General features: G+C 46.6%; 1 protein-coding gene across 2 annotated transcripts in view; it reads left to right on the forward strand.

Moving 5' to 3' along the window:
• The window catches only part of ADAMTS16 (ADAM metallopeptidase with thrombospondin type 1 motif 16), a 184,581-nt gene that overhangs the window by 134,763 nt on the left and 26,207 nt on the right, over positions 1-23,611 (forward strand). For both annotated transcript variants that reach the window (XM_043488833.1, XM_043488834.1), the window contains exon 18: positions 1,652-1,778. In XM_043488833.1, coding sequence (XP_043344768.1) covers positions 1,652-1,778 — 127 coding nt within the window. The remainder of the gene's footprint in view (positions 1-1,651; positions 1,779-23,611) is intronic.

Here is a 23,611-nt window from a genome sequence, read left to right on the forward strand (position 1 = left end):
GGCTACAGCCCATGGGGTTGCAAAGAGTCAGACACAACTGAAGCAGTTGAGAGAGAGATTATCCTGGAAGCTTTCTGAATCCTATTATTTACAGGTTTCCATAGAGATTTTATTACACAGACAGGATTATTAAATCGTTGGGTATTGGTAATTGAACTAAATCTCCAGCCCATCTCCTCTCTCCAGAGGTCCGGGGTTGGGCTGCAAACCCTCTAATCACGCCTCCGTCTTTCTGGGGACCAGCTCCATCCATAAGCTTGCAGGGCTCCCCCCACCCCCACCAACCAGTCTGCTCAGGGGCTCACAAAGAGACTCCAAAGGTTCTAGGAGCTGTTCCAAGAACCAGGGACAGAGACCAAGTATTCATCTTTTACTATATCACACCTGTGTAACAGGAGACATTAAAGTGGCAGCTTCTGATAGTTCCTAGAGCAGCAGTCCTGGGAGTGTGGTCCGCGGGGCAGCAGCTCCTGGACATGTGAGCACGTCTTAGAAACTTATATTCTCAGGACCCGCCCCCACCCCAGGCCTGCCAGATCCAAGGCTCTAGAAGTGGCCGGGAGTCTGCGTTTAAGCTAACGAGAGGATTTAGGTGTACACTCGAGTCCGAGAACCCCTGAGCACGGGAAGGTGCTGGGTCGGAGGACGGGGTGTGGGCCTGCTGAAGAGGGATGACAGGACTTCCACCAGGTGTGTCGGGGACAGCGGTTAAGGACCAAGTTCCACGTACAGACACAGCTGTGGGTGGGCTCTGGGGGTCAGAGGACCAGGGGAGATGTTGGCACAGAGAGAGGCAGCGGGGCTGGAAAACAAGGCCAGGAGGTCTCCAGTTTAACGAGAGAAGAGCAGGCTTTTAATCTGGGAGCAGCGTGAGCGTGAGCGTGAGCGTGTGTGTGTGTGTGTGTGTGTGAAGGAAATATAAGTGGTTTCAGTTAAACAGTGGACTTGGAGCAAGGCATGGGAGGGGATTCAGGGGCTTACAAGACTGATCCCTTGACTACACAGAGACCACAGACGCCTGGAGAAGGGCCTTCAGGAAGCTTGCGCTGAATGCATGTCTAAGGATTGTGTATCTGTCAGACGGCCGGCTCTGTGAGTCCAGGAGGCCAGCCTGGGGACGTCGGGGCTAAGATGCGATGGGGGGCAGATTGTTTCACCAAACATAAGTTGGCACCAATAGCGAGGCACACATTTAAAGATGTTAAAATGTAGGTAGGAGTGGGGTACTTCTCTTGTGGTCCAATGGTTAGGAATCTGCCTTCCAATGCAGGGGACAGGGGTTCAATTCCTGGTCCGGATCCAACATGTCTCGGGGCAACTAAGCCCCTGCACGGCAACCTGTGAGCCCACACACACTGGAGGCCACATGCCACAATGAGACCCTGCACGCAGCCAAAAGTAAAAATAAATATATATTTTTTAATGCAGGGGGAAGATAGAAGCCATCTTAGAACTGATGAAACCCACTAATAAAAAGTCACCAGGACAGATCAGAGAAGTGGAATATCATAGTCAGCCAAATGTCATTCATGCAAAGCAGGCTAATAATACACAGGAGGAAGGTTTCCAGAGACGTCGTCATTAGCTCTTCTCCTGCTTTTACCACGGGAGGTGTCTGTGAGTCTTCACCGCGCCTCCCTCTCTCTCGCAGGGCAGACGACCACGAGAGCAGGCTGCTACAGAGACCTGCGCATCCCGGTGAACTCCTCCTTCTGCAGCCCCGATGCCCGGCCGGTCACGGGGGTCATGCCCTGCAAGCTGTCTGCCTGTCCCCCCAGGTAAGAACTGCCGCATCCCTCTGAATGGGTGTCAGGGGTTTGCAGGTATAACGCCCGGTCTTTGGGGCTCCTGGGTCGGGGGACTAGAAGTGCCGACCGCGGCCATTCAGTCCGTGACGGCAGAAGTGAGAGGAACAGGAGCTGCCTGAACCGGTGAGCCACAGAAAGTGCGCTCGGGTCGGGGCGGGCCTGGCCAGGCTGGGCCGCGGCGCGGAAGGCCTCGGAGTGGACGGCGCTTGTTCCGGCTTTTTCAGCTCTGGCTGCGGGAAGGGCAGCGGGCCGTGGGCAGGGGAGCTCTTTCCCACTCAGCCTCCGTGCTGTCCCCCGGTGTTTCCTTTCCTTACCGAGTGAGACGTGTTAGGAGAGCCTGCGGCGAGACCTGTCCCGGCTGTCCAGGGAGAGTGGACCCTGCACGCGAGTGGCAGCGGGCCTCGGTCATCTCGGTCACCTGTCCCCAGGGCCACCACCCCGACACACTCCTCGAGAACGCCCCGGCCCCCTGACTCGGGCACGGGCAGGAGCCCGGGGGGCAGCCGAGGTCCTGTCCTGCCTCCCCCAGCCGCCACCCCCCAGGCTCATCCACGGTCTGTCTGCGTCTCCCTGGCTTCACCGTCACCGAGGGGCTGTCAAACGCATCCGAGTAACGTCTTTACAGAGGGGAAGCTCACTAGGCCCTTCAGACAGCCAAGGCACTCGCCTCGTCATGTGTGGTCTCACGCATCTCGATTTTAAAGACCCGCAGTAGCTGGCTTTGCTGAACTTCGCCCCAAAAAGCAGAAAGCGGGGTCTTTGGGGGCTTCCCATGTGACACAGTGGTAAAGAATCCGCCAGCCAGGGCAGGAGACACAAGAGACACAGGTTCGAACCCTGGGTCAGGAAGATCCCCTGGAGGAGGGAATGAATACCTCCCTCCTTGCCTGGAGAATCCCACGCACAGAGGAGCCTGGAGGGCGACAGCCCACGGGGTGGCAAAGAGTCGGACACGACTTAGCACAGGGACATATTATTGTATATATATTTATTATATATATTATATTATACTTTACTACACTACATTAGCACCCTCACCTGTACTAATCAGGGCGGTGCAGGTCAAGGGTGTGTTGAGGGAATCCATGTAAAAGCTCTCACTCGGTCCAGGACATGTGCTAAAACGCTCACTAAATCTTGGCTCTTTCCCTTTTTTCCCAGAAATAAGAAACAAGTCCGCATTAGTTATTTACTTAGTCTGTGAAGCAGAACGATCACTGACAAACACAGAAGAACGAACCTATGTTACATGCATCCATCCTTGTGCACTGTCTATTCCCAACTGAATTGGGAAAATAGATCTTAATTTTAAAGTTGTTCTGTTGTCCTCTGAAATGTAAGATACATTTCTTTCTTGCCCAGAATACTGCCAGTTTTTCCTTCCAGATTAAGTGAGCGGCACACCCAAACTTTACATTTACCCCTGGGAGAGCCTGTGTCTTTCTCACTAGGCTGCCTCCTGCAAGGCGTCCACCCATGGCCCTCCCACCGTCTTTGGTTGACCGCGGGGGGCGCGGGTGTGGAGGCGGGTGGGGGTAGGGGGGGGATAAAACATCTTAATCACAGGTCGTCTTTTTAACTGACGTGAACCAAAAAACAGCCCTGGTGGTGGGAGCCCCTCGCCCCCCATCGGTCTCCATCCACACGTGCGCACCGCCGCGTCTAGGGCGCACAAGGGCCCCGGGTGCGAGCCCAGGTCGTAAATCTCCGCGGGCAGACAACCGGGAGTCCGGGAGCCTCCCAGCCTGGAGGAAGATGATCTCAAACGTCTGCGAGGTGGGCCCAGCGGGAGCGCCCGGCCCGGTGATGGAGCATCAGCAGTTCGCGCCGCGCCTCGGGGACCGAGCGAGGCACCCGCCGCCGCCTCCGCGCGCCTGGAAGGAGGCTCCGCCGGCACCGCGGACGGCTGCGCGCGGCGCTCCCCCGGCTCATTTGAGCGAGGATCAGGCATTTTTATGGCTTGCTTTTGATACATGAACCATAAATCACACGGATATGTATTTCCTTTCGATTTCTCAGTTTATCTAAATGGAGCGGCTCTTCCTGTCGTTCCTCTTACCGCTCTCGTTTTCCAAGCACAAGCGCTCACTGCATGCCTTCCTGGTCAACCGGCTGAAGGTAGACCGAAAGAAAATACTTTCCAGATGGTAAACGGATGCTTCGCCTCTCTCCGCAGTTTTCTTCTAGGGATGCAGAGGGAGGGTGTAGATAAAGCGTCTTGTCATTCGATACCTCCTCCCCCTACAAACGGAGCCCTTCTCTGTTTTCCTCCCCCTTGGTCTTTGGATGGTCCTATTGTTTCTGTCTACACTTTGCTGACTCCTACAAACCCATCAGCGGAACTGTTTCTTTTACAACCAATATCCAGAGGAGGGTGACTGTGTCCATTTGGTAGAAATGAGGGAGGAGATGCAGCAGGGGAACGTCCTGTCCTAGTGATCATGAAGAACTACTGACCTTACAGCAGCGCTGCCAGGGACAGGGGAGGGGGCAGCAACACCCGTCCTGCAATAAAGAAGGCTGAGCACCAGAAGAACTGATGCTTTCCAACTGTGGTGCTGGAGGAAACTCTTGAGAGTCCCTTGGACGGCAAGAAGATCAAACCAGTTTATCCTAAAGGAAATCAACCCTGAATATTCATTGGAAGGACTGATGTTGAAGCTGAAGCTCCAATATTATGGTCACCTGACGTGAAGAGCCAACACATTGGAAAAGTCCCTGATGCTGAGAAAGACTGAGGGCAGGAGAAGGGGGCGACAGAAGATGAGATGATTGGATGGCATCACTGACTCCATGGGCCTGAGTTTGAACACACTCTGGGAGAAGGTGAAGGCGCCTGGCATGCTGCAGTCCATGGAGTCACAAAGAATCAGACACAGCTGAGCAACTGAGCAACAGCAACGTAGGTTTAAGCCTTGAAGATATCAGCACCCAGTAGTGTACAGGTCCCCAGGGAATGGAAAGGACCCTGGTCACTGGGGTGGTCCATACATGTGAAAGGGCTTAACTTCCAGGATGTTAAGAAAGCATTTCAGTTCATTTAATTATGAGAGTGACTGGGAATAAGCTAGCTGCAGGACCGGCTTTGCGGGCGTGTTCCCTGCCCCATGGCTCGGGGCCCTGTGCTGAAAACGTTCCCCACTTGGTTTAATTCTCCGCCGCCGCCAGCTTGAAACCCCTCGTGGTTTCGCACCTTGCACCGGATTCCACAAGTGGCAGAGCCAGCCCTCCCACCTAGCAGCCCAACTTCTGTTTCAACAGCATTTTCTGGAAGCCCTGGGAATCGTACTGGAGTGTTCCTTCTTTTAGTAAATCAATTACACGTCACCCTTGAGTTTGGAGCACAGCTTCATTTATTTTCTTTTCTCCTGTTTAATGTTATTTATTTTTTGTTTGTTTTTATGTACATTTATTTATTTTTAATTGGGCAATAATTGTTTTACAATATTGTGTTGGGTCCTGCCATATAGGCAGAGGTATGGCCCCTCCCTCTTGAGCCTCCCCCCCACCTCCCACCCCATCCCTCCCCTCTAGGTGGTCACGGAGCGCAGGGTTTGAGCTCCCTGCATCATAGAGCAAATTCCCACGGCTATCCATTCTGCGTTTGGTGATGTCTGTGTTTCCATGGTTCTCTCTCAAGTCGTCCCACCCTGTCCTTCCCTCACTGTGTCCACAAGTCTGTTCTTTCTACCTGTCTCTTTTCAAATCATGGACTCCCCTGGTGACATGACAGTGTGGACATAGGATACTTGGTACAGTTATCTCCTGTTTTCTTTCCACTTGCGGGATGAGCATCCGCTTTGCCAAACTTCAGAGCACTTGCGGATGCGTGAAGTCACAGCCAAGGGAGCTTTGCAGAGCCCGCATCCTCCGGGTGCCGCAGTTCCCTCTGCGGTTCTTCTGGGACTGAGCCAGGGAACCTGGTGCTACACACGGTTCATACCTGCAGACGCCGCCTCCCTGAGGGGCCCTTCCTCTTCTTTAGAGACCTTGTCCTCCCGCCGCCGCGCCCCCCCCCACTGAAAAGGCATCTAGCTGTCTCCTTCTGACCAGAGAAACCAAAAACGTTAGGCCATCCCTGTACTTGACAGTCTTTGGAGAACCATTCGGTGTAAAGTGTGAAGGCTGAGCATCGTGACTTGACCAGGTGACTGTGTCATCTGCTAGATGTGACAGTGTCTCAGTGTAAAAGGGGGTGTCTTGCTGTATCTCCCCCAATAAAGATGTTACTGAACCAAAACAATGAAGTTAGAATACATTCAGGCTCATAAAGGTGTTTGTTACAACGCATCCATAATGAAAACCATCATAGTGACGTTTGTTACGATCAACCCGTAATGAAAACCAAGTTACAAATATGGACAGACTGGTCCTAATCAAGGCTGACTTGACTTGTTTCCTCGGTCACTGAAATATTAACATGGAAAAATCATTGCAGAAGTGGGGATGTAGAAGTGAGCTAACTATTTAGATCTGGATTCATCATTTCACACCGGAAATCTGCCTTATGTAGTTCCATAATTTTTTTTTTTTTTTTTTTTTGGTCTGCTTACTTGTCTTGCTTTACTTATTTTGTTTTGGTGCATGTTTGTGTGTCAGTATATGTGTGTGTGTATTTTGTTGTTTTGTATATTTATCCATGTGAACAAAGGCACTTTGTTCAGAGTTCTCTCAGAAGGAACTCAGAAAGGCACTTTGGGAATACTTTTATATTTCAGGGAACTTACTTGGAACTTACTTACAAAGGCTAAATAATACCTATAATGTTCATAATACTTTTATTATTCAGGTCTGAAGACCTCAATATGATGAACTAAAATTCACCAAGTGTCCTAACAATACAGATGATAGCACATGCTTCAAGTATGTTGGAATAAAAAGGAAAATGAAACCTACGAATAGACAAATAAAATACACAGATGATAGATGGAAAGGGAGATAGATAGGTGGCACTTAGAAAATAGGCAGGTTGTTGTTCAGTAGGTAAGTCATGTCCAACTCTTTGTGACCCCATGGGCTGAAGTACGCCAGGCTTCCCTGTCCTTCACACGCCTGGAGCTTGCTCAAACTCATGTCCTTGGATTCAGTGATATGCCATCCAGCCATCTCATTCTGTGTCACTCCCTTCTCCTCCTGCCCTCAATCTTTCTCAACATAGGTAGGTAGATCTATAGATAAATAAAATAGACTTTACTAAAAATCTGTATGTACATGTGTATATTCACTGCAAGTGTCCTAATCAGGTCTTCTGGAAATATTTGTTGAAAACTGAAGCTTCACTCAGAATCACATCTTTCTGAGAGGAGAACTCAGTATGTTGTTTTTTGAGTAAGGTTAGATACCACTGTTTCACTGTCTGATCCGTGAATTACTTACAATGATTGTGGTTTTGCATTTCTAAATTTATGAAGGCTTCAGGGTGAATTTTTTGTTATTTCAGATGTTACTACATTAAGATCAAAGAAAGAGTTAAAAAGTATGTCATTTTTAGCATTTCCAAGATTTCCGTTCTGCCTTAGGCATGGGAGTTTTTGCAGATATTTTCTGTGGGAATGAAGGAATGTGTGTTTTGTGTTGTATTAGGGTTATTTATGTGACAGATCAGGCTTCTTCTTTATTCAAATATGTTCCATCTCGTATGTCTGTTTCTGAGAGAAATACTTTGAAATCTCACATTAGGATTGTTTATTTTTCAGTTTCTGCTATTAATTTTGCTTTGTAGTTAACATTGTTGTTAGGTAGGGGTCTAGTTTCTGCATGAATTGTTCTTTATATTGAACAAGCTTATTCCTAATACTGGTTTTTCCCAATATTCCTAATATCGCTTTAGTGGATGACCTATTTTTTTTTCATTGACTTTATTGCACTAGGCTACCTTTACTTGTTTTTGGCCTGCCTTACATTTCTTCATTCTCTTTATTTTTAAGTAGCTCTATTATTAGGTTTCTCTTCACCTTGAGTAAATAATTTTCTGTTGGATTTTGACTTTATCAAATCAAGCATATCTTTTACCTACAAGCTTAGCCTGTCTATATGAGATGTGGCTGCTCATGTATTATTAATAAATCTAGGTCAGAATTTAGGATTTGAGTCTTCAATCGTCTTTGCGTCTGATTGCTTCATGCCTGTTCTCTTCTCTAATGAATTTGTACAATTCTCTTTCTACTCTTTTATGGCCTCTACTGTAGGAAATCCTACCTTCTCTCCTTCTTTCACATCACTGCTTTTTGATAAAGATGAATAACACAGACAGCCACATAAATTAGTGTAACTTCAAAAATATCTTCAGGTTGGCCACACACGATTTTTATGAAGCTCTCTGAAATAAGGGATTTATAGAAAAAGCTAAGAGCACTGTGGCAGACCTCGCACTGGAGTGAACCCCTTACAGATGGGTCATGCAGTGTTGCTGGGGTTCTCTGGGTGTGTTCTCTGAGGAGGGTGAGGGGGCAGACAACAGGCACCTCTGGGAAGCGGCGGAGTCCAAGCGCGCACCGCCTGGGAGGCAGGACCTCTGCCTCCTGCTCCTTGCCTTGGTAAAATTTAGGAAGCTTTGGGTCATCAGCACCACGTGAGCATGCCCGGTGGCGGCGGGGGGTGAGCAGAGTCGTGGGATCTCCAGAGAGGCGAGAGAGCAGAGCAGGTGAGAACGGCAGTCCCTGGTGAACCTCGCCGTAAAGGACAGAAGCAACTCACCTGGACTCGGCCACAAACCCAGGGGCGGCCGCTTCCCGCCTTCCCGTGGGGGAGCTGCTGCGCTGAGCCCGCGGCTTTGGGAGTGATGGGGCGGGGACAGGCAGCAGCTGTGAGGGTGGGAGCAGGGACACGCCCAGGCGAGCGGCTGCCTAACGCTGAGAGAGTTCCTTCCACATTGCTTTTGTTTTTCCCGTGGGAAGAAAAAAAAAGCTAAGCGTTTCTGTTACTGACCTCAGGTCTGGCTGCTCGCTGCTTGAAAGCCAACACTCCAGAGGCAAGTGTTGGTACAAAGAAAAGTTTGCTTCATTCAGGAGGCCGGCAACCGGAAAGAAGGTGGCCCCACGTCCAAAGACCAGCGCCCCACAGCTGGTCAGGGGAAGGGCTCTAAACGGGGCATTTCGGGGGCGCACGGGAGGGAGGGGGCTCCATGCCACACAGCGCACTCGGCTCTGGACAGTCACCCTGGAGTTTGGTCACCTGTGGTCTGATCAGTGTCCTGTTGGTTGTTTTAAGTACAGTTCGTCTTCAGTTCCTCGGGTGGTTTGTTCCCAGTTCTTGGAATCGTGCAAGATGGAGCAGCTTATACCATGGCTAGTCTGATCATCAGGTCGTTAACTCTTTCCACTAGGTGGGGATTTTGGCATCTGTACAGCAGCTCAAAGTATACGATCTAAAACATTATCCAGCCCTGAGGAGGAGCTAAAGGTCCTCAACTTCGTCTAATGCTTAAACTATTATCAATATTATTTTGTCTTTTTTGGTCTTTCTTTTCTTCAGGATTTTTGTCACTTCTCTGATGAAGTTTACTCTTGGGCTCAGGTTTTTGTATAAGCCGAGAGTCAGGTAGAGGAGGTGGGGCATCTGTCCTGGGAGGGCCCCATAGGGTCCTGCTCTGTTCCACCACCTGGGAGTCGGGAAGGCAGCCTGCGGCCTTGACGGGAAGCAGAGGGCGAGATGGGCAGGGCCCTGACCAGCCCCGTGAGTCAGGTGGGCACTTTCCTGAGCGCCCGCTGGGACCTGCAGGTCCTACACTGAGCCCAGTCACACAGGTCATGGGTACAGGTGTGGTGGTCAGAGTTAGCTCAACAAGAATTAGGATAAAAAAGAAAAAAACAATAAATCTGAAAAGGTGAAAGCATTAGTTGCTCAGTCGTGTCCAAACTCTTTGCAACCCCATGGATTACAGCCCACCAGGCTCCTCTGTGTGTGGGATTCTCCAGGCGAGAACACTGGAGTGGGCTCCATTCCCTCCTCCAGGGGTCTCCCCACCCAGGGGTCAAGTCTGCTTCTCTTGCTGCTGCTGCTAAGTCGCTTCAGTCGTGTCTGACTCTGTGACCCCATAGACGGCAGCCCACCAGGCTCCCCTCTTGCTGTGATTCTCCAGGCAAGAACACTGGAGTGGGTTGTCATTTCCTTCTCCAATGCACAAAAGTGAAAAGTGAAAGTGAAGTCGCTCAGTCGTGTCCGACTCTTAGCGACCCCATGGACTGAAGGCTGCCAGGCTCCTCTGTCCACGGGATTTTCCAGGCAAGAGGACTGGAGTGGGGTGCCATTGCCTTCTCCGCTTCTCTTGAGTCTCCTGCATTAGCAGACAGGTTCCTTACCTCTAGCACCACCTGGGAAGCCCTCAACAAGCCTGTCTCCTTATTGTGTTTTAATGTATGAAAAGTCCAAGGCCATAGCATCAGACAAATCCATGAACCTTCTCTTCAGAGGTAACGTGCAACCTACCCTGCGCTCCCAGATTCAGAAGTCAGCATGAACCTGGGAAGGGCAGGAGGGGATCTGGCCTTTATTTCTTCCTAAAGACGAGCCCACAAGTCCAGACTGAGCAGGTCAAGGGGGAGGGAGTGGAAGAAGGCAAAGGTGGCATCTCCCTGTCGCCCTCCTAAGGGCTGCGCCCCTCCACCCCCTTAGAAAGTCTGCACTCTAGGCTGGCCGGATGCTCAGCTTCACATCTGTCTCCATAGCAACCTCTGCAGAGGGTCGGCTTCTGACTTATAGAGGCCCCATACGGTTCTTCAAGGTTTCAGACCAAACTTACAAGATGATACCACATGGTGAAGTGTGACATGGCACTTTTCTGCTCCCTGAAAAGCTACCCGAGTTATTTTGGAAGGAAAAAATTCTCCCCCCGCCCCCAATCATAATCCTTCTCCTTTTTGTCTGCTTTCCTCACCCCACCCCACCTCACCCCCACCACCTTAAACTTACTTTCACTAAATTAAAAAGAAAAAAAAATCACTGACCTTCTAGGACTAGGAAAATTGAGCAAATGAGTATAGTGATCTCATGTAACCTTGAAACAGCTTTAGCTCAAGAGGACAGCCAAACTAATTGACTAGAATTTGATACAGGAGTTTAATCATTTATTTTGCAGTTCACATAGAATTTTCTTAAAAATTCAGGTTAGTTTTGATGGACTTTTGATGTCATTCCAAAGTCATCTACAAGCCACATGATTTGGCCAAGGATATTCACCAGCTGTGGTGACCTTATAACATTAAAGTCTCAGGAAAAAAGGAGATATATTCATTAATTTTAGCATGTGGCTATAAGATATTGTAACAAGTATGAATATCATCATTGAATCTTATATTATTTTTCACCTTATTTTGACAATGTTCCTGCTTCAGCAGTCCCAATTTTATTTATAGTTTCTGATAAATATTACTCATGATTCATTGCATTTTAAAGACATGCATAATTTTTAAACAGTATTCCCAGAGCCAAAGAGATCCTCATATATATTTGTTTAGGTAAACTATATTTTCAATTAAAATACCCCTTTCAAAACAGGACCTCATTTCAACAAAGAAATGGTGTTGCGGGATGAAATAGGACCCCATGACAGAATAAAAACTTCTGTGTTCAGCTTGATCTCCATGTTAGAACTAACAGGTTCCATGTTAGTTCAGGGCCAAAGACCTGAAAGAGGACAAATGCCTAATATGCTTCTGACTGTGGTCACCAGGAATGTAATTGTCTTGAAGACTGCAGTCTCCTCAAACGTTTAGATTTGTCTGGATCCCACGAGCGTAGGAATACACACAAGTGTCTCCCCTCCTGCCTCCAGCTGCCGTGTGATTGCAGCCTTCTTTTATTTCTGCGTCAAACAGAATTCCAACCGCTGGGATTTTTAACCGTTTTCATGCATTTATTACATCTAACAATAAAAAAGAGGACTGAAGAGAATAATTCACTTAAGTTCTCAAAACTCAGCTTTTGCACTAAACCTTGGTTTTTGTTTCTCACATCCATTATTTTAATTGATTTTTTTAAAAGCTCACTCTGAGAGGCCACACTCCCTGCCCCACCCACCCAGCCCCACTGACCAGGAGGCACAGTTCCATTTCCTCGGTTCTCTCTTCTGGGCTCTGCTCCAGCGTTTCTCAGTACTGTGTGTAGTCATCATTTTCCTTTGTGTTGGTTTGGAGATCACCCTCTGATCCATCACAGGGGAGGCTGTGGCTCTTCAGCATCATTTTGTGTGACTCACATCACTAAGCTCTCTCTTCACACCAAGTTCTTTTACCTCCATCCTTCCTTCCAGTAAGGTTATATCCCTCATTGGGATTCATTGTTGACATCGTTACTTATTATTCTCTGTTAAGCAGAACATCCTGATTCTGTATCCTTTTGTATACAAAGTTGTATTTTCTAAAAAGCTAACGATTGCCTGAATTTTTTTTTTTTTTTTTGCATAAACCCTTAAAACAATTCATGTTCATGAACTCATTTAACCAATACATGTTGAGTGTCTGCTCTGTGCCGGGTACTTGGCATGTATCAACAGGATAAAGGTCCAAGTCTTGGGAAGCTTAGTGGGGAAGAGACAGTCAATAATAAACATAGTGTATTTTTGAAACAATGGCATGTTTAGAAGGTGGTAAGAACCGTGGATATAAAGGAAAAAATAGAGCAAGGCAGAGGAGATTGGAGCCTTGGGAGCAGAAGGGTCAGGGTGTCGGGCAGACCTCAGTGAGCAAGCGTGGACAGGGTTTATCGGAGGTGAGGGTGTCCCAGGTCTGTCCCGTGCGTCTCGCTTGGTTAAACATGCCGGGCAGTCTCTTCTCCCCGGGGAACTCATCCTGGGGCCCGGGCACTGGGGGAACCAGTGCCAGCGCCTCTGGTGCAGCCCGTCATCCTGGACACCCCTTCTCTCTCTACCACGTGGATTAGCCAGGCCATTGTCTGTCTCCTTTGGCTGGCACCGTATTTAGGAAACCAGCCTCTTTCTACTGTCTGAGAAAGTGTTCGGGGGGGTTGAACTTTCTGAGGCTTCAGGGATGACAGAGTTTGAGAGGAGAATTCAGGGGTGGAGGTCACGCTCACTTGGAGTTTTATGGGCATGACATCACCCTCTTCCTTCCCCTGCACCTGCTGAGAAGTCTGCTACTATTGGATTCTCAGTCTTTTACCTGGAAACGGGGTATTTTGTGTTTTTTTTATGTTTACCTCTCCTTTTGTAAAATCGCTGGGGTCTTTTGTTCATTCCCAACTTTCTCATCTGCTTTCATGTCATATCGTCATTTGTTTGTTAAGCCCACATGGGCCCTTTCAGTTTAGGGGGGAAAAAAGGGTTTAATCACCTCCCCCTTCATTCTGCACATTCTTGCCTTCTGAACTCTTGACACATTGGACTTGGATTTTAATGTGCTCGTTTTCTTTTCAAATGCCCATCTCTTTCTCTTTTTGTTCTAGGAGATGTTTAAGATTTTACCTTTGAAGTTTTCTGCTGTAGACAGTTTTGCTTGTTGTTAAATACCTGACACACACTTTTTTTTTCTTCTTTTGTTTTTGATCGTTCCCTCTATTAAGACATTCTGCTTCTTTCTTTTTGAAAATTCTATAAAAAAGAAAAAGAAAAAAATCATATATTGCTGCCCTTCCGTTATTTTCCTTTTTTTCTCTCTCTCTTCACGTCCCACATCCCTCTCTCTCCCTGCCCCCGCGCCCCCGCTTACCCACAGGTCCTACCCCCTCTGTGTTGCTCCCCTCTAATGGTCGTGTGATGGGGGTTTCTCTTTCCCTTTTGTGCTGACATCTCCCTCCGACACCTCACAATCCCCCTTTGTCCCGGCATCAGGACGCTCATTAGACAGTCTCCGGGCTGAGACCGGGTTCTTCAGCAGCTCTGTCACTTGCCAAAGTTTACCCCAGAATTATCTGTTTCTTCCGTGGGTCCTGTTATCAGACGCATATGCGTCAGGGGCGGGCCAGCCTGTGTGCCCAACACAGCAGAGAAGGGCCCTGGGCCGGGGGTCTCAGAGCCTCCCATTCTAACAGCCCCCTGGTTCTCCCACATCAGCCTCTGCAGGGGAAACCTCCTTCCTTCACTAGCAGCGGGGGAGGCAACAGAGGTGAACCCGTGGACTTGGTCCACCACGTCTCACTAAAGGCATCTGTTGGCTGTCGTTAGATTGACAGCTAAACGGTCATAAGACAACGAAATGGGCACAGTGCTGTGCTATTAGCGGTGGTAAGGGGAAGCGAGGCGATGGAAATATGCAGGAAAATTATTGGAAATTTCTGCACGTGCCTATGGTTAAATCAGCTCTGTATTGAGAAGAAAAGAAGGTAAGTTATCCCTACAGTGATCAGCACAGCCCAAATGGCCCAGACGGTTCTGACTTCAAAAGTCCCTTGTCTAGGGAACCCTCTCAGTTCCAGGACAACCCGAGCAGCTGGTCACTCTGCCCTCTTCCCCACTGTGTGACTTGTAAGAGCTGAATCGTGATAGAAAATGCCTCTTCTAGATGCTTATAACCAGTGGTATTCACCGCTACATCACTTTCCAAAGAGGAATAGAAATGCCCAAGGAACCCAGGCGCAGTGTCACTGAGGGGATGTTAGTGGTTAGGAGGGTTGTGGGGGGCCCCCAGAGCTGAGGCTGGAAGGCTCCTCTCGATCCCATCTGCTTTCCCAGTGTTGATGTTACTCTCCTTACAGGAGTTGACCTCAATTACATAAGCTTCAGGCCCCACCAAACCTAGATCTCCCCAATGATGGTGATGATGATAATGATAAAATCATACTACCTGGCAAGAGTCTAGTGCTCCCTGAAATGAGGGATTAAGTCATCAATCCTCAGAATAGCCTCAGTTATTATCTGGATACTGTTACCACCCCCGGGGTTTAAATGTGCAGACTGAGGCAGATGGGCTTTGGAGAGTATACACAAGAAAATGATCAAGGAAGCTCTTCAGCCAAGCAGACAGCTGTTGTATGTGAGTGAGTCAGTGTGAAACTGTACTCACAACTCCTTGTCTTCACTGGTTTTCTCTGTGTGTGTGTGACACAGAAGTTAGAAGTCCCACAGGTTCTAGTTGCCCAGAGCGGTTCCCGTTTATCCGCAGCTATCCAGCTCCTGCCATCCTGCTATAAGTAGCAGCGCTCTTTTACCCTCCGAAGTGTCCTAGTTTGAATGATGAACTGTTTGGTTGATCAGCATATAACCCTTGCTCTCTAGATTATCATTTGGGAAAATTTGTTGTAGGACCTCATCAGACACATTTCTTTTAACGATCACATGATATTTTTAAATTTATATGCAATGAAGTTTGTGTTTTCAGTAAAATCTTATTCATACAATACAGAAAGTTTTTCATACTCTCAGTTCAGTCCAGTCACTCAGTCATGTCCAGCTCTCTTTGTGACCCATGGACTGCAGCATGCCAGGCTTCCCTGTCCGTCACCAACTCCAGGAGCTGGCTCAAACTCATGTCCGTCGAGTCAGGGATGCCATCCAAACATCTGGTGCTCTGTCATCCCCTTCTTCTCCTGCCCTCAATCTTTCTCAGCATCAGGGTCTTTTCCAATGAGTCAGTTCTTCACACCAGGTGGCCTAAGTATTGGAGCTTCAGCATCAGACCTTCCAATGAATATTCAGGACTGGAGTCACCCTCAGATCCTACTCCCTCTGAAGAGGATGAGAGAAAGCATCAATTCTTCAGCGCTCAGCTTTCTTTGTAGCCCAGTTCTCACATCCATGCCTCACACCAGTGACATGGAACCATGTATGTCCACGGCTGTAATTGCTTGGCCGGCTCCAGGGCTGTTCCCTGTCTCATTGGTTTATCCTTCTGTGCCAGAATCTCACTGTGTGATGCCTGTAGCCTTTTACGAACCACTTACCTTTCTTAGAACTTTCCTGGCTTTTCTTAAATTCTTTTTTCCAGATGAATTTTGTATTCATGTTGTCAAGCTAAAGAATATAAAAGAATTCTTTTGACATTTCAACTGGGGTTATTTTCCATTATTAGGTTACTTTAGACCTAATTAGTTGAAAATTGGAATCTTGAAAATATAGAAGCTACCTATCAGGAAGCAAGGTTTTTTCCTTCATCATTCCATTTAGTCATTGGGTTCTTTAAGAATAGTTCATAGATTTATTTCCATAAATAAATATATTTTACTTTCCTGAATATTTCATAATTTTATGCCATTATATTTTACTTAGCTATACTTTTCTATAACAAAATAATAACTTTGTAACCTGACACTAAAATTTTATATCTTTTAAGTTTTCAGTAGTAAACATATATTTTAATATTATAGTAATAAACTCATGGTGATAATGCTGACTTCCTTTTCTACTATTTAGACCTATTGTTCACCTCCACCCCCACTTTAATTTCAATGGCATTTGCTTTCTGAATAATACTAAAATATGTTCTTTCTTTTTTCCTGATCCCTACTGGGCTGTATCCACATTTTTACAAGTAAGCCCTGGTTCTTCACTTGATAAAAGCTGTCCATTGCGTTTCTCTTTGTTTGTCTTTTGGAAACTCTGCTTGTTTCTGTTGTCTCAGGAGACACTGAATTTTGGCCAGTGCCTTTTCTTCCTGACATAGCAGTTTTATGGCAGACGTGGAGGGGTTTAAGAGAAGAAGCTGACAAGTCTGTTTCATGAAGTTTGTGAGGTTCTGCACGCAGCGCTTGGTAGAGCTGACTTCCTATCCCCACCCCACCTCCAAGGAAGCCCACAGGACACGGTCACCTTAGGATTTATAGCTATAGTGTCTCAGTGACTATCCTTTGGATCAGGAATGTTGGCCGTCTCTACACACACGGGTCTGGGCTTCACAGGCAAAAGATGGAAACTCACAGGGGCCAAGGGACCACACTCTACGAGTGTCGGCTGAAGTTCTGAGGGTTTATGGGAGTGATGTCGTGTCAGCCCCCAAGTCACTGGAGGACTCTTGAACTAGGATGCATTTTCATCATTCAAACAAGTGAACACTTGTGATGTTAAATCTGTGAAGGAAAGAAAAACACGTCTCATTCTCCAGCCTGAGATGAATGAGGCCTGGGACCCCTGCTCTCCTATCAGTCACTCCAGCCATCGCTGTGTATGCTTTAATTATATAGATTTCTTTGTGATTTTCATACATTTCATAACATTAGTCTGTGATTTTATTTGTGTGCTGCTTCTAATTGATAAAATCTTGTAGTTATTTCGTCTGTTTGCTTCCTATTTTTATTTATTTAATATTTCTCTACTGTTGAAAGTGAAAGTCGCTCAGTCATGTCCGACTCTTTGTGAGCCCTTGGACTATACAGTCCATGGAATTCTCCAGACCAGAATACTGGAGTGGGTAGCATTTCCCTTCTCCAGGGGATCTTCCCAACCCAGGGATCAAACCCAGGTCTTGCAGGCGGATTCTTTACCGGCTGAGCTACCAGAGAAGTTACTTTTCTAATTTTAGACTTATGGCCTTTTCACCCCTCTTTTTATTTAGGAAACATACACTATATTTCTCAGTCTACTTTAGATGCCTGTACTGTTTAAAATCATATACTTAGGCCATTCTTTTTTGATTTATCAACTTCATGAATTAAAGCTATTTATATATATAGATTTATATAAATTTATATTAAATAGATATTAAATATTTGTATATATTTATAAATATACTTATATAAATCTCTCTATATGTAAATCTATATAATTATATAAATCTATATAATTAAGCCCTATTTGGCAAAATAAGGTGATTAGTACATTTCTGTTTCTTTCATTCTCTGCTATTCACACTTCAGTTCAGGCTTTAATCTTTGTTATAATTGCTTGCAGGTTTCTCATTTCCATTTGGCTTTAGTGTTATTATTTTATTTTTATATCATGCACCACTATCACTTCAATAATTATAGAACATTAATTCTGTGCTACAATTGTGACCACAGTTGTTTAAGCGAAACTGTCTGTTTAAATGGATCCAGTGGCAACTCATTGGAAGAGACCCTAATGCTGGGAAAGATTGAGGACAGGAGGAGAAGGGGACGACGGAGGATGAGATGGTTGGATGGCATCACCGACTCAATGGACATGGGTTTGAGCAAACTCAGAGATAATGGAGGACAGGGAAGCCTGGCGTGCCGCAGTCCCTGGGAACACAAAGACTTGGACATGACTTAGCAACTGAACAATGAACAAAGTGGCCTCACCAGTCTTTTCTTCATGCAATAGCTTTCTCATTCTTGAGTTTAACAGTTTCAGTGTTTTCCTGGTCAGCAGGAATATGTCCTAAGAGAGTTTTCAATTAGGATAATTAAATCATGAATTTCCTTTTTAAAAAGTGCGTGCTCAGTCATGTCCGACTCTTTCCATCCCCATGAACTGGAACCCACCCGGTGCCTCTGTCCATGGAACTTGCCAGGCCGGAATACTGGAGTGGGCTGCATCTCCTACCCCGGGGGGTCTTCTTGAGTCAGGGACTGAGCCCACACCTATCGTATCTCCTGCACTGGCAGGTGTATCTTTACCAATTGTGCCACCTGGGAAGCCAAACTCCTTACCCATCTGGGAGCTTCCTTCTGTTGCTTCTCTCCTAGCTGCCTTTCATATCCTTCTGTCGTCTTACCTCTTCCTTGCTTCTAAGTTCCCTGACGGTGTAATTCTATTTTGTAAAATTGTTTTTGATGAGTAAATCTTCTTTCAGAATACTTGATTTTCTTTATTTTTTTTTCCTGAATGCTGTGTATCTCTTCTGCATGTGCATTTGATGGAAAGAGGGTTGTCACCTAGGTTTCATATAAAGTTCCTTTTTCTCAGCTCATTTCTGACTGAGGAATTTGCATCACAGTCCTTTACATCCCCAAATGGAGCTGATCTCCTTCTGCCTGGCCTTGTTCCTGTGGTGTACTTTTCCCAAGGGCTTTATGGAGAAAATATGGATGATGTGCAATGTGAGTAATCCCTCTGTTTTGATTCTTTTCATATGTTCACAACTTCTCAGCCATTTATTTGCTTTGGAGAAAAGGAATCTCTATGCTACCTCACTTGCACTGTCTTTCCCAAAATCTCCACTACAATTTTTTTTTTTTTAATTAACCAAGAAAGGTTTCAGGGAAATGTGCTTTTTAATCAAATTTTCAAAGAATTTTCATACTCATCAAATGGTTGGGTGGCCTACCTGTGATTATCAAAGTCATTGACTCAAAATCCAGTCTATTGATCAACAATAGAACCTGCCTGCCGGTGCAGGAGACAGAAGAGATTAGTTCCTTCCCTGGGTCAGGAAGATCCCCCAGCGAAGGGAATGGCTACCCACTCCGGTTTTCTTGCTTGGAGACTCCCATGGACAGAGGAGCCTGGCGGGCTACAGTCCATGGGTTTGCAAAGAGTCAGACACGACTGAGTGACTGAACACGCACACAACTGTACAGACAAGGTTACCATCCTGATTGCAGCAAAGATGTTTGTGAGGGGTTTCTCCAGAATGGGTGGGCCTTCCTGGTGGCTCAGCTGGTAAAGAATCTGCCTGCAATGCAGGAGACCTGGGATCACTCCCTGGGTTGGGAAGATCCCCTGGTGAAGGGAAAGGCTGCCCACTCCAGCATTCAGGCCTGGAGAATCCCATGGACTGTGTAGTCCATGAGGTCACAAAGACTTGGACACGACTGAGCGCCTTTCACTTCACTTCTTCTCCAGAGTGGGTGGCTAACCATGCTGTCACCTGTGTTTGTGACATCCATCCGGATGGCTTCGGAATCTCGGGCATCAGTCATAGCTCTGGGGTCCCGGCTCCACCACGTGCCCCCACATATCCTCAACACACAAGCTAGTATTTCTGCACCTCAGTTTCTCCTCTCTGAAGTGGGCATGATAAGCACACCTGCAATATAAATTTGTGGTGAGAATTAAAGAGTTAATATAGCTAAAGCTCCTCATTGAGCACTAGCTATCACAGACTCGGGTTCAACCCCTGGGTTGGGAAGATCCCCCGGAGGAGGAAATGACAACCCACTCCAATATCCTTGCCTGGAGAATCCCACAGACAGAGGAGCCTGGCAGGCTGCAGTCCATGGGGTCACAAAAAGTCGGACACGACTTAGCGACTAAACCACCACCCCATCATCACTAGTATTGTCGGAACCCGGTAGACTAGTGGGATTTGGGCATTGGATGCATCAGCCCAGATCATCTGGCTATAGATTGTTCAGGACTTGGAAAATTTATTGGTTTCTCTAGGACAATGAAAATTTGCACAGCCTGTCAGATGTCACTCCACGCCTGATAGATGGGGATGCACAGTGAGCCGTACTGACCTCAGCACTTTTTGATGCCTTTAACTTGCTGTTCCTCAGGGGGTCCTTTATTTAGTTCAAAGCAGCGGATTCTCCACTGATTCCCACCCCGTGTCTGTGGACACTAAGGCAATTCTCTCATGGCTACTTGTGCAAATGTAGACCTTACATCATACGGGCAGTCAAAGAAAGACATCATCGTGCTGTCTAAACTGCCCAGACATCGTTTCCATGTTCCGCATATGATATTTTGGAATAAATTATCATAAATGCTACACTGCTTGGCTGCTATCCCAATTTGAGTCATTTAAACCAGCCGAGTTAGAGAATGAAGTCTTTACATGTGGGGTTTCTCTCTGCCTCAACCTGTTGTAAGAATACTGAGCATATGTGAAACCTTTTAAACATAAAATAGAGGGCTTTCTTTTGTCTATATAGATAATGTTAAGTAGCATTGAGTTATTAGGCTCTTTTGTAGCATAGGCTGATCAAGCGTGGCCATTGTGATACAGCAAATATCATTAAATGTGACAGCAGGATAGCATGAATACACGCCTTTTCACACTGCCTTGGTCTTTGAGCATCAACACTTTTAAGAGCAGTAGATGAATGAATGTAGGGGCTTCCCTGATGGCGCAGGGATAAAGAATCCTCCTGCCAATGCAGAAGACATGGATTTAATCCCTGGGTCGGGAAGATCCCCTGGAGAAGGAAGGGGCAACCCACTCCAGTGTTCTCATCTGGGAAATCATGTGGACAGAGGAGCCTGGTGGGCTACAGTTCATGGGGTCACAAAAGAGTCAGACACAACTCATTGACTAAACAACAACAGATGAATATAACATTTACAACATGGATCCTGTGATAAGTTTTGTAATGTTTCATATGAAGATTTAGATTAGGAAATTGATTCCGAGGAATAAAACAACATTTAACTAAATAATTACTTAGTTAACTAAATAACCAGCATTGTTACTTAACTAAACATTCCTTAAAGTGTTACAACCTTTCAGAGTTTACAAATACATGAAACCCAGCTGATGAGGTGCAGTTCAACCAATGAGTACCTAAGACTTGGTAAGAAAATAAGAAATCAGTGATCTTCAGTGTCTTGAAGAAGAATGAATACAACTTAAGAAAGTAGTTCCCTGGGGACAGGAGCGAGGAGGTTACGTAAATATTGTTCTACATACTCTTTCATGTTCATTTCCTGGATCCTATTAATCTCCTCAAAGTACTGCAGTGAGAAGTCTGTTTCCTGCGGAGAATGGAATGGTTCCCGCCCTGTGGAGAAAGAAGACCCCAGCATCAAATGTTACCCACATGTTCTTGGCTGGCACTCAGCCTAATAGCCTCCCGTGGTCAGAAGCCTCATCTTGGCGTGGGGCGCCTTCACACCTGGACCTCAGTCTGGAAGCCGTTTGACAGCTTAACACATCAAACTTGGAGATTCTTTGAAATCACTGTAGAAACCCTGCCGTCACTTTGTGGAAACTGCAGTAAATATTCGTGTGTCTGCTGTCATTTCCGTCCTTTACTGTTAAATTCTTTACCCCAAACCTCTGTGTAGGTTTATGCTTCATATTCCCAGGTGTCAGTCAGTTGTCATTACTGCTTTCATAATTTTTTTTTTTTTAAGGAAGGAGTTGAGATTACCAGTTTTGTTTAGTAGTGTGGCTCAGTGGTAAAGGATCTGCCTGCCAAGCAGGAGATGTGGGTTCAATTCCCGTGTCAGGAAGATGCCCTGGAGAAGGAAATGGCAACCCACTCCAGCATTCCTGCCTGGAGATTCCAGGACAGAGGAGCGTGGTGGCCTACAACCCTTGGGATCACGAAGAGTCAGACGCAGCTTAGGAACTAAACAGCAACAACCCCCAGCACTCAGGAAGCTCCGTGGCTCCATCATGGACTGAGGTTGTGTGACCCTGTGACCGTGACGTTCTTACTGTCTCTTGCTACCTTCCAGCAAAGCGTGTGATCGACGCTCTGAGCAGGATGTTGACATTGATTTCATCGATGGTGTCAGTTTGATTGCAGATTTGCTCTGTGTGCAATATGACTTCGATCTGCTTCTTTGGTTTCTCTCTTAAAACCCATTGGATTTATATCCATTCCTGGCAGCCCTGGTACATAAAACCCTCTGATGATGGCCCTAAGTGACTGATCCGCCTTGGCCCAGACCCCTCCGGCCCCTCGTCCCGGTCAAGGGCAGAATCCTTGGGGACTGAATGGCTGTGGTCTGGCTCACACCACCCAGATGTGCTGGACCAGGCCACCTGGAAAGCATTCTCAGGAAACCGACTCGTGTGTCTGCAGAAGATCATTGCAAAGTATTTATCTGGGAGTGAAGATCCAACAGACCCTACGGCAAAAATACCAGCAAAGCCCGAACCTATAGGAGTGATGCCATCATTTTAAAATCCTCCTCATAAACAGAAGAAGCCACAGTGGAGACAGTTCACCTTTTGTATTAGAACAAGAAACTGCCGTTCCTTCCAAGGAAAACAGGGATCTGGAGAAAGTGAGTCTCCGCGAGGTTCTTGGTGAATCTTCCATGGCTTAAATCACATTTTGCACCTTGAGAGATGAATTAAGCCTTCTCCTCTGGGAAGGTCATCCATTTTCAAAGAAAGAAAATTGAACCTAAGCCAGTTTTGAAATGTTTAAATTCCTTTTAGGCTTTCCCCTAGGACATCACTAAACAGATTTTCCTGAGAGGCAGGAAGAGATATGTCAGATGTTACAGAAAATCTGGATGTCGTGGTGACTGAGGAGTAAACTGTTTGGAAAGAGCATGGACCTAACTGAGTATTTTCTGTTATTGTTGTTGCTCAGTTGCTCAGTCTTGTCTGACTCTGCAACCCCATGGACTGCAGCACGCCAGGCTTCCCTGTCCTCACCATCTCCCGGAGTTTGCTCAAACTCAGGTCCATCAAGTCAGTGATGCCATCCAACCATCTCATCCTCTGTCACCCCCTTCTCCTCCTGCCCTCAATCATCCCCAGCATCAAAGACTTTTCCAGGGTGTCAGCTCTTTGCATCAGGTGACCAAAGGATTGGAGCTTCAGCTTCAGCATCAGTCCCTCCAATGAATATTCAGGGTTGATTTCCTTTAGGATGGGCTAGTTTGATCTACTTGCAGTCCAGTGGACTCTCAAGAGTCTTCTCTGGCACCACAGTTGAAAAGTATCAATTCTTTGGAACTCAGCCTTCTTTAGGGTCCAGCTCTCACATCTATACATGACTACTGGAGAAACTGTAGCACTGATTCAATATGAGTCATTATGTACTTTTGAAAAAAACGTGCTCTGTATGGTGATTATCCATAAAGTAGAAATAACAGCGTTTAGCTTGACTAGTGAATTCCACACTTACATGTATGTGAAAGAAATACACATAAAATTTTTAACTACACACTTAAGATGTATAATGCCCCCCCCCCCCCCGCCCCATCTGCCTTTATCCCGGGCTGGTTTAGAGCTAAGCCACCTTGAATAATGGCCTCATTCGATTCACCAGCTAAAAGGCCCACCTTGCAGAGGCCCGGACGCCCTGAGCAGCAAAACGCAGGGCGG

The sequence above is a fragment of the Cervus canadensis genome, chromosome 16, assembly GCF_019320065.1.
Source record: "Cervus canadensis isolate Bull #8, Minnesota chromosome 16, ASM1932006v1, whole genome shotgun sequence".
Taxonomy (NCBI): domain Eukaryota; kingdom Metazoa; phylum Chordata; class Mammalia; order Artiodactyla; family Cervidae; genus Cervus; species Cervus canadensis.